This window comes from Dendrobates tinctorius, unplaced genomic scaffold, assembly GCF_039654945.1.
Source record: "Dendrobates tinctorius isolate UK_male_01 unplaced genomic scaffold, ASM3965494v1 ptg000082l, whole genome shotgun sequence".
Taxonomy (NCBI): domain Eukaryota; kingdom Metazoa; phylum Chordata; class Amphibia; order Anura; family Dendrobatidae; genus Dendrobates; species Dendrobates tinctorius.
This window is the reverse complement of record NW_027361750.1, coordinates 12,752,936-12,764,551: the sequence shown is the minus strand read 5'-3', so window position 1 is coordinate 12,764,551 and position 11,616 is coordinate 12,752,936. Positions and strand designations below refer to the sequence as shown.

The window sequence follows — 11,616 nt, the reverse complement described above, 5'->3', positions numbered from 1 at the left end:
GACAAGATTTCATAAAATCCCCTCCACTATGCTGTAACATCTGGCCACTGCAGATTAAACGCTGCGGCTGTACACAGCGCTCAATCCGCAGCAAATACTGAATGTTTCCGCTATGTGGAAACATGCCCTAAACTGAGAGCTAATAAACAAGTCCTGTACCTGGTGAGTTGGAGATGATCAAAATAGGTTTGAGGAAGCAATGTTTACTTCTATTCACTGACAGCAAAGACTAAAAAGGTAACAAAATAAAAGAATAGATTAGAGTATCACTAAATGTTCATTATATAGTGATTAGGATTTAGTACATAAAACAGAAAACCCCTTTGAGGGGCCATCTTTAGTGTTTTGAACCCATCAGCGAGATACAAAAAGTAAAAAATATGAGAGCATTCTTTCCATAAAATGCTTAGTTATTTGGATTTTCAAATTCCCCTGCCCTCCTAAAAAAAACTTCATGGGCAGTCTGAATGGGTGCTGAGGTTCCCTTGACTAATAAAAAGCTTAACAGAAACTACAACAACCTGACAGAAGATGACAACTCAACTCGTAAAGTTATTAAGGATTATTTTTAATTTAATTTTTTTTAATGGGAAATGCTATTAAGGCCATTTAGCAAGCTGCCCTAAGTGGACGCGGACAACCACAAATCTAAGTACCCTATCCTCTTACAGTGTAAAATCATAATGCTATCATGAATCAACCTGTCAAATTTATTTCATAGAGAGTAATATTTTTTGATGTTTTTGATATTTAATTTATATAATTACTGTTTTATTTTTTTATATAAATTAAACATTTTTTTCCAAAGTCACAGTAATGGTACGTTTTTAATCTTTACATTTTCAGTGGCCTTCAGAATTTAGTTTTAAAGTGCACATTAATAGAAAAAAACCCCTAAAACTTGAGGTCACTGTTTTTTTTTTTTTTATAATTTTCAAGCATAACGGGGAGATTTATCAAAATGAGTGCAAAGAAAAATAGGGAATGTTGTCCATAGCAATCAAATGGTTTTCTGTTTTCAAAGTCATAAAGCCTCCGTGACATAAGACCAGCAATCTGTTGACCTCCAGTGTTTCCTTTGCACCGGCTCTGATACCTTCAGCCCCGTCTGCTTATTGCATGAGACCAATGCTCTCGGTATAAAAAGCCTGAGTCTTCCTCTTCCTGTCAGTAGCTATGGGCATGGAAGCCCAATAAATGTAGGTAATATACTAAAAAAACCTGTAAAAAAGTTGCCTGCTTGTGTCTAAAGGCCAGGAGCTCTCACAATAAGTAATCCTCAATCAAAAATGGTCTCCTATGCTGGCTATGGAAACAGATATTGGCTGTGCACAACCCGTTGTAAAGAAGGTCATGCAGTACACAGCTCAATATATCAGGCCAAAATTTGGCCAATATGGAGTTCTGAGCACTTGTGCTAGTTTTAAAGGGTATTTTAATGGTGTGTTTCGAAAGTGTCATTCCGCCCAAGATGGAAAATTCAGTTTTATATAAATTTCATTTATCTTTACTTTTCACATCCTAATCACCAAGTTATAATGATTGAAAGTCTACCTAACATTTAATATAAGCTGCCATTTGTGGGTAAGTGAACAATATTACTATATCTCATCATTAACGGGATTGTCCACTACTAGGACAACCTCTTCTTACTCTAAATGTTTGACCCTGTTAAAATAAAAACACCTACACTCACCTCCCATGCTGGCGCCATTCCAACGGGATCGGCACTCATGTTCCTGGGGCTCATGTGAAGTTGCTATGTCGCGTGAACCCTGCCCCCAATCAGCGCTGGCGTCACAGTCACCACCTTCAGATGTTTTAAGTAATCAACAGGAAGTGAGCGTTGCAACTGACCTCTCACTTCCTGTTGATTACTTACATGTCTGAAGGTGGGGACTGTGATGCCAGCGCTGAGTGGGTGCAGGGTTCATGTGACATTGCAACTTCACATGAGCCCCAGGAACACGAGTGCCAATCCCGTTGGAACGGCGCCAGCATGGGAGGTGAGTGTAGGTGTTTTTAGTTAACAGGGGCAAACATTCAGAGTGAGAAGTGGTTATCTTAGTAGTGTACAACCCCTTTAAATGACTTGTATGCTGCATTTTTCATCAGTTCCCCCACCTGCAAGACCCATCTCTAATGTTCAGTTGTCCCTGAACTCATCTTCAGAGTGAACTGAGACTAACTGCGGTGATGTTTTCCCTGTACCGCACACCCAGAGAAGAGGATAACCGAATCTCCTTACTCTCTATAGCAAAGTACATGAGCAGCAGCATGGAGGACATTCTGCTCTTTCTACGACATGTCTCCTTCCATTAAATGCATACACAGGAATATTTTCCATCGTGTAGATTTTATGTATGGAAGACTAGTATTGGTCAGTAATCGAGATACACTATAAAAATATCAAATGGCATATAAGTTTTTTTTTTACTGGATTTCATTGTGTTTTATAATGCAGCTGGTTATGCTATTCCGTACAGCAAAAATACATAAACCCCCAACATATGCTGCTGAAGAGAGATCAAATTGGTCTCTGTCTGGTGAATGGGGGTCCATAGATACATTTCACATATGCATTTGGAGCTTGCTTGGGCCAGAGGATGACTGTAGACTGCTAAGTGTAGAGTGGAGGAAGCCTTATAGTGCAGTAATGAGCAGTACTGTGCAGTATTGCTGTGAATGCAGCCCTGAGACGAGACAATTAGACACTAGCTAGAAGAAGCAGTGTCTGTTTGTGTTCCTTTAATTCTTTTTGCAGTTGCTCCCCCTTCCAGGGAGGAGTGAGGAAGGAGGCATAGGAGAGGGAGGAGGAGAAGGATCTAGTAAGTTGAGATGGGATCATTTTCTGTAATAAAATATATTAGAAATGTGCTTATCTTCACTTACACAATTTTTTAATTGAAAAATATGATTAAATAGTTACTTATTAATGTAAATATCCACCTTTTTAACATCTGTTCTAATTTCTACACTTAGTAATTTTTTTTTATATATTATGACATTTTCCTGATTTAGAAATCCCATAGCCATATACATCAATGAAAAAGAAATCTGTCTGCCTACAGTTGCCATTAGATAGAGCTCAAGAGCACTGCTTTACAACTGAGTTCAGTGTAGAAACAGTATGCAGTAAAGCCTTTAAAGGGAATCTGTTACCATTTTTTTCTACATAATCTGAAATCAGCATAATGTAGGGGCAGAGACCCTGATTCCTGTGATGTGTTACATACTGTGCTGCTTGTTACAATTTCAATAAAATCAGCATTATCTCAGCAGGAGATTATCACTAGAAGATTAGTTGCCTTGAGCCATGTAGTCTTCCAGATCCATGAGCTATGTATAACACCACCCCCAACCACTCATTTGCAGCTTTCTGCCTATACACAGTGTATACAGAAAGCTGCCAATCAACGATGTGGGCAGGGTTACATGGAGCTCAACATTAGAGAACTGGTGGATCTGCGGTAGAGCAAATAGACCTAATGGAGTAAGAAGCAACCAGCTATTAAAATATCAGTTGAATCAGGGTCTCTGTCTCTACATCATGCTTGTCTCAAATTATATAGCAAAAACCTGGTTACAGAGTCCCTTTAAACCAAACTATTGGAAACTCCATGACATTTAAAACTGTATATTAAACTAAAAACTGATAGCCCAATGCAATAAAGATATAACTAAAGGAATCACAACAAAAGTTTGCACCTAGTATGCTTAAAAAAACAAAATTACATTCACTCAACTTTTTCTTTAAATTTAAGCTGAATAGTGATTGGGAACAGATGTCACTGCTTTTGTAGAAAATAACAGTATATACAAAATTAGTGTCATACAATTGGGTCCACTCCGACAACCCTGCTCACAGACATGCGAGAGCAATGCGAGAAACTCGCACGAGTCTCTCGCCTCAATACCCAGCACTGCCGTTGGCACTCGGGACCAGAGTGTGCGGCTGCATGTATTTCTACGCAGCTGGACACTCTGGTCCGAACGACTGGGTGATCATGCAACAGACTCGCACAAGTTTCTTGCATTGCACTCGCAAGTGTGACCCCGGCCTTAAGGCCCCATTACACACAACGATATTGTGAACGATATCGTTGCAACATCACCAGTTTGGTGACGTTGCAGCGATGTCGAAATGACATCGTTGCGTGTGACACATAGCAACGATCAGTTGGCTGATCGATAATCGTTGACCAATGGTCTGGGCCATAAATCTATCGTTGGTCTCCAGCTGGGCAGCAGACATCGCTGTGTGTGACAGACCAACGAGCAGTGAACTCCCAGCGCCATACAGCAGACGCTGGGAGCTGGTATCCAGGGTAAACAGCGGGTAACTAAGCGCCGCGTGGCGCTTAGTTACCCGCTGTTTACCCTGGATACCATCGTGCTCGCCGATCCTGATCGGGTATCCAGGGTAAACAGCGGGTAGCTAAGCGCTGCGTGGCGCTTAGTTACCCGCTGTTTACCCTGGATACCAGCGTGCTCGCTGGTCCTGATCGCTGGTGAGTCTGCCTATGTGACAGCTCACCAGCGATCAGCTAACTATGTCCCAGTGATCCCATCCACGTCGGATCGTTGGTGGGATCGCTGGGACATTGAAGCGTGTAACGGGGCCCTGAGATTGTAACTTGGGAGATAAGAAATGGTCATTTCCGAAGATAAAATAGTTTTCACTTTGGGTGGAGTTACCCTTTAAATATATGAATTCCTAGCAAGCAGAAATTGCAGGATATGGTAACTTTTGAGGGGACAGTTGTTTCCTTAAATGCATGTATTGTGGGCAAAAACATTTTTCATTTGGGTTTAATTATAATTTTTTAACAATTGGCCTCCTACAACCTGTGTGTTGCTGATGAAATGGAATCTGTTGATCACAATATTCTTTGATCTGTCTTTTTCTGAGCTCATCTGTGCTGATTTATGACCACAGATTAAGTCAAAGTTAAGCCCAACTTTTTTTTATTATAATCCAGCTGAGAGGAGCTCAGGAAAAGACAGACACAAGAATTACAAACTTTTCTGTGAGAAGAAACTGACTGATAGATTCTCAGATAACATTTTCAGCAGCTAGAAATTTGTAAGGAAACCCAGTTGCTAAAATTATTTCTAGCCTAAAATACATACATTTACGTTAAAAATCTGTCCCCAGAAGTGTCCTCAGACAATAAAATGTCCGCTTGTCCAAAAGTCTAGCACTGCCATTTTAACCATGAACTAGTTCTACAATTTATGTAAATTTCTAGTTGTCTTAAGTACTGATGGGTCTTCCATGTTGCAAGTTAAAAAGGCAATGAATAAAACTTGCTAACTAGATAAATTACAATGCTATGCGGACTTTCAATTTCTCCCAGATTTCACAGATTGTCCTATAGTAAATTTTTCAATCTAATGAGGACATGGAATTAGACTGATCATAAATTGGAGTATAAAGCACAATAGAAAAAGAGGAAATCAATCATCAAATTTCCTTGGCTTATAACTAAAGTCCACATCCGAATCAGGCAGAAGTATTCCAAGTCCTGAGCGACTGTTATCCTGGCCAATTCGCTTGTAGTCAAGTAGTTCCATATCCAGATACACGACAAGAACAGCAAGAAACTGTTTTATTTCATTCACTGCGAAGAAACGGCCAGGGCATTTGGTGGCTCCAGAACCAAATGGCATCAGGAAGTTTTTGAGTTTTTTGCCCTTTTTGAAAAAGGCTGTTTTTTCCTTTCCATCTTCTACAAAACGATCATATTTATATTCCTGAAAAAAAAAAATTCTATATTTAATTGTACAAATAAATATATATAATTATATTATTTGTCTATTTACAAAAGAAACAACAGTATCACTGTGCTTGATTCGCCAGCAAACTCGCCTGACCTTAACCCCATAGGTTCTCTATGGGGTATTGTCAAGTGGAAGATGAGAGACACCAGACCCAACAATGCAGACTAGCTGAAAGCTGCTATCAAAGCAACCTGGGCTTCCATAACATCTCAGCAGTGCCACAGGCTGATCGCCTCCATGCCACGCCGCATTGATGCAGTATTTGATGCAAAAGGAGCCCCGACCAAGTACTGAGTGCATTTACTGAACATACATTTCAGTAGGACAACATTTCTAATTTTAAAATCATTTTTCAAGCTGGTGTTATAAAGTATTCTAATTTACTGAGATAATGACTTTTGGGTTTTCATTGGCTGTAAGCCATAATCATCAACATTAACAGAAATAAACACTTGAAAAAGATCACTCTGTAATGACTATATAATATATGGGTTTCACTTTTTGTATTGAAGAACTGAAATAAATTAACTTTTTGATGATATTCTAATTTAGTGAGAAGCACTTGAATATATATATACATACTGCATACATATATATATATTCACTATATATATATATATATATATATATATATACACACACACATACATATACACACACATATACACACACACACACATATACACTAGCTGAAGAGCCCGGCGATGCCCGGGCATGGTAACTAACTGTGGTTAGTTCTAAAATTATAATGATTATATTGCACATAAAAAAAATTAACATCATATATTCAACACTACAGATATGCAGCAAAAATTAACTAAACGATTACCCAAGTATTGATAATATTTTATTTTCAACTCATTCAAGAGCCTTTTGATAAACAACATTTTTGTTTTTTCCTTTCGGTGCAAAGATGAACAGATTTTTGGCAGTTCCAACTTTTGAACAGGCCGCGTAAAGTTGACCATGAGAAAAGCATAACGTTACAAAAACAATTAGTGGACTCGTAGGTAGGACTCCGTTGTCGGAGAAAAAGGTTTCATGCAAAACTCACTCACACAGATTAATAAATAAATAAATACACATAATAAGCAGTTGTGTTACTTCTTGGTGCCACTTTTTCTAAGCTGCTACCTCTGTACAAAAAGGACTTGGGTATTTCCCACGCTTCTACTTCTTCTGTATCAGTTCCATATTGTTTTCTTTTAAAAGACTTGAGCGTTCCCTTCTTTTTTGGAGGCTTGTCTTGCTCTTTGACTTTGGCTGGATCTTACAGATAATATGTAGGTTGGGAGAATTTGGGCTTAGCACCTCTTCCAACCCAGTACTCTTCAACAGTTACCCCAGAGGTTTTCTTTTGATAGTGCTTTCCTCCTCTTTTTCATATGCATAACGTTCTGGAGGCATGTTGCCGAACTGTGATGGACTGCAAGAATTTGTACTGACTGCGACCTGTGTATCTAATCCTATCCTGTGTGTGATATTGACTGCTGAATCGTGTATCGAATCCTAATCTGTGTGATACTGTTTGCTGAGCCATGTATCTAATCCTATCCTGTGTGATACTGTCTGCTGAGCTGTGTATCTAATCCTTTCTTGTGTGATACTGTCTGCTGAGCCATGTATCTAATCCTATCCTGTGTGTTACTGTCTGCTGACCTGTGTATCTAATCCTTTCTTGTGTTATACTGTCTGCTGAGCCATGTATCTAATCCTATCCTGTGTGATACTGTCTGCTGAGCCATGTATCTAATCCCATCCTGTGTGTTACTGTCTGCTGAGCTGTGTATCTAATCCTATACTGTGTGATACTGTCTGCTGAGCTGTGTATCTAATCCTATCCTGTGTGATACAGTCTGCTGAGCCATGTATCAAATCCTATGCTGTGTGATACTGACTGCTGAGCCATGTATCTAATCCTATCATGTGTGATACTGTCTGCTGAGCCATGTATCTAATCCAATCCTGTGTTACTGACTGCTGAGCTGTGTATTTACTCCTATCATGAGTGATACAGTCTGCTGAGCCATGCATCTAATCCTATCCTGTGTGATACTGGGCTCCCCCTGCAGTCTGTGTCAGAGGGTGGTCTGTGTCGCCATGGTAATAAATTGTGTTATTTCCAGCTTTAAAGAAGGATGATAACACCATAGAAATAAGAACAATAGGCCTCAGTTACCACAACTGTCTACAAGGAAAACTGTTGCTCATAGCAACCAATCACAGCTCAGCTTCTTTTAACCCCTTAGTGACGGGGCCACTTTTTTACATTCTGACAAATGTCACTTTATGTGGTAATAACTCTGGAATGCTCCAACAAATCCCTTTGATTTTGAGATTGTTTTTTCGTGGCACATTATAATTTATGATAATGGTAAATTTAGGTTGATACGTTTTGTGTTTATTTAAAAAAAATATCAGAAACTTGACAAAAAAGTAAAAAAAATTGCAATTTTCAAACTTTGAATGATTATCCCTTTAATCTAGATAGTCATACCACAGCAAAACATTAATAAATAACATTTCCCTCATGTCTGCTTTACATCAGCACCATTTTTAAAATGCTAATTTATTTTGTTAGCCTTTCAGGAGGTTTAAAAATGTAGCAGTAATTTTTCATTTTTTCAAGGAAATTTACAAAATTTCTGTTTTGAGGGACCTATCCAGGTTTGAAGTGACTTTGGGGGTCCTATATATTGGAAGACCCCAAACTTGATAACATTTTAAAAATAGAACCTCCTGAAATTGAAAACTTCTGTCTGGTAGTTTATTAACCCTTCAGATGCTTTTCGGGAATTAATGCAAAGTGGTATAGCCGGAATGAAAAAGTGTATTTTTACCACCTAAAAGTCGCTAACTTCTGAACTGATCGCTATAGCCGGGAGACTCTTAAGGTACTGTCACACTAAGCGATATCGCTAGCAATATCGCAATTGCTAGCGATATTGCTATGTGTGATACTTACCTACAACCCGCTCCCCCGCTGGTTATCGCTAATCGCGCGAGAACGTCCAGGACTGTTTCTCATCGTCAGCTTCCTGCGGCGCTTCCTGTGGAGAGACAAGCGTGGAGCCGGGCGGGAGGATGCAGGATCGCCTGGTGTGACAGGTATGTAGCAAACCCCGTTCCCAGCGATGTCGCTGGTGAGATCTGCCTGTGTGGCAGCTCACTAGCGACCACTTAGCGATGCACCAGCGATCCTGACCGCGTCATATCGCTGGTCGGGATCGCTGGTACATTGCTAAGTGTGACAGCACCTTAAGGCCGCTATTTGGCTATGAACTGCTATGCCAAACATCAGGACTAGAGTTGAGCGACTTTTGGTTTTTTAGGGTCGCGTTTCGTTTCGTGAAACCCGACTTTTCCAAAAGTCGGGTCGAGCAAGATCGTCCGATTATAGGGAAAAGTCGGGGTCGTCCCGAAACACGAAACCCAATGTAAGTCAATGGGGAATAAAAGTCGGCAGCGAGTGGAGGACAGGAAACACACCTACAGTGCCCATTTGAATGCCAAAAGCATCAATTCTTCTTACTTAAGCTGGTCAACCTTAATTAACTTCATAATACAAGTTACGCACTGAAAAATGGGGGTTATTTGGCTAAAGTTGTGGGGGGGTAGGGCTGGCTCCAGGTTTTCATGTGCCCTGGGCGAAAGAGCGCCCCTTTAACACATACCACAACTCATCATGCTCCGATACGGCAGAGAAATCGCGGTATAGTACAATGAAAAATACTTCACTTTTTACATCTCATGACGAGGCCCATCTATTTCTCCATACAGAATCATTGGTCCCATATAATGTTTGAAACAGTATATGATGAGCTCCACAAAATGCTACAGTATATGTTGGTCCCCATGGATGAAGCTCCACTGTCTTATGGGCCCAAATAATGCTCCAAACATAATGGGCCCCATTTCTAATGCTCTAGTGTATAATGGGCCCTGTAAATGCCGCTCCAGTGTCTGATGTCCACCTTTGGAATGTTCCAGTGTATGGTGGGCCCCATCTATCATTCTCCAGAGTATAGTGCTCCCCAAAAATTGCTGTCCCAACACTGAAAACAATCAAATAAGTCTCCTCGCTAGGGAATCCCTGTACTAGTCTGGACACCTCGTCGTCCCCATCTTCCATCTCACTGCACAGTATTTCAACTTTGCAAGTGCTGTGATCCTGAGCAAGCGGGGGGGGCCCACTCGTTGGCGACGGCACTGGCACAGGGCCCCTGATAGTACGGTGGTGTGTCTGATGGCGGGTGGGCCGAACCTGCACTTTCATCTGCAGCTTCCTCTTTGTCACCGTGTAAGATGGAACTGTATATGGGAAGGGTAACCTGAGTTTCATCAGGGTCAGATTCAGGCCGTGTAGCGTGCGAGGGGAATGTAGTGGTCTGGGTCAATGTACCAGCAGATTCATCGCGCAGTGGCTGGGCATCAGTGCACTTGTGTCGCCCCCAGGAGTACGGTCGCCACAGTGGCATTACCTTCTTCCTAGGGAGTGTGATGTCATGCTTGGGAGCAACGAAGGATCTCTCTAGCAGGTTAACTGATTGGGCGGCGTTATTCCCACGAGTCATGACCCTCCAAACAGCGTTCATGAAGGCAAAGTGTTTGTTTTACGTGGGCAGTATGGTTGCAAAGCTGAACCTTAAAGGAATGTCCAGAAGGGCACCACCAGGAGTGGAGCCTATGGTTAAATTCGACTCCACCTGGGAAACCTCAACCATGCCAGCTACAGAACAGATGCACACATTGCAAGCTTAATTCCGTTAACGAACGAGACTCCGTCATGCCCTGCGGTCCGAGTCCGGCTTACTAGAGGGACACGTGAGGCTCTGGCACATGAGATTGGCCAATAACTGGTGTGTCATGCCATTATATGTCCGTGGCTGCATGTGCGCTACACTGAAAAGGCCAGCGTTTGTCGCTTACAGGTGCAGATAACCCGCTGAACAACGTTAGTGATGGGGATCACTGATGACAATTATTACCCGCGAACAATGATTTCCCAGTAAGTGCAGGTCAACCGCAGTTCCGGAATTAGGCCTAACCGTCATTCCTGAAAAAATGAAAAACTTACGTGTGCAAACCACAGGTGCTGTAGCTTGCTTAACAGCTCGCCAGCCGTTCTCACGCCCAGTATGGATTGCACGTGATTGCACAAAGGTTAGAAAGGGTACCGTATCCCCGGATAACATGTATGGATAGCGTACACATTCAAAATATATGTCTGTACATCAGGAGGCAGGCTCAGACGGTGTTAGGCCCAGTATGGATTGCACGTGATTGCACAAAGGTTAGAAAGGGTACCGTATCCCCGGATAACATGTATGGATAGCGTACACATTCAAAATATATGTCTGTACATCTGGAGGCAGGCTCAGACGGTGTTAGGCCCAGTATGGATTGCACGTGATTGCACAAAGGTTAGAAAGGGTACCGTATCCCTGGATAACATGTATGGATAGCGTACACATTCAAAATATATGTCTATACATCAGGAGGCAGGCTCAGACGGTGTTAGGCCCAGTATGGATTGCACATGATTGCACAAAGGTTAGAAAGGGTACCGTATCCCCGGATAACATGTATGGATAGCGTACACATTCAAAATATATGTCTGTACATCAGGAGGCAGGCTCAGATGATGTTAGGCCCAGTATGGATTGCACGTGATTGCACAAAGGTTAGAAAGGGTACCGTATCCCCGGATAACATGTATGGATAGCGTACACATTCAAAATATATGTCTATACATCAGGAGGCAGGCTCAGACGGTATTAGGCCCAGTATGGATTGCACGTGATTGCACAAAGGTTAGAAAGGGTACCGCAT

General features: G+C 41.4%; 1 protein-coding gene across 1 annotated transcript in view; it reads right to left on the bottom strand.

Annotated features, from left to right (window-relative positions):
- Positions 1-2,414: 2,414 nt before the first annotated feature.
- Positions 2,415-11,616, bottom strand: part of CYP7B1 (cytochrome P450 family 7 subfamily B member 1) — a 364,976-nt gene continuing 355,774 nt past the window's right edge. The window contains exon 6 of the mRNA XM_073583923.1: positions 2,415-5,757. Within this exon, the coding sequence (XP_073440024.1) occupies positions 5,461-5,757 (297 nt within the window). The 3' untranslated portion in view covers positions 2,415-5,460. The remainder of the gene's footprint in view (positions 5,758-11,616) is intronic.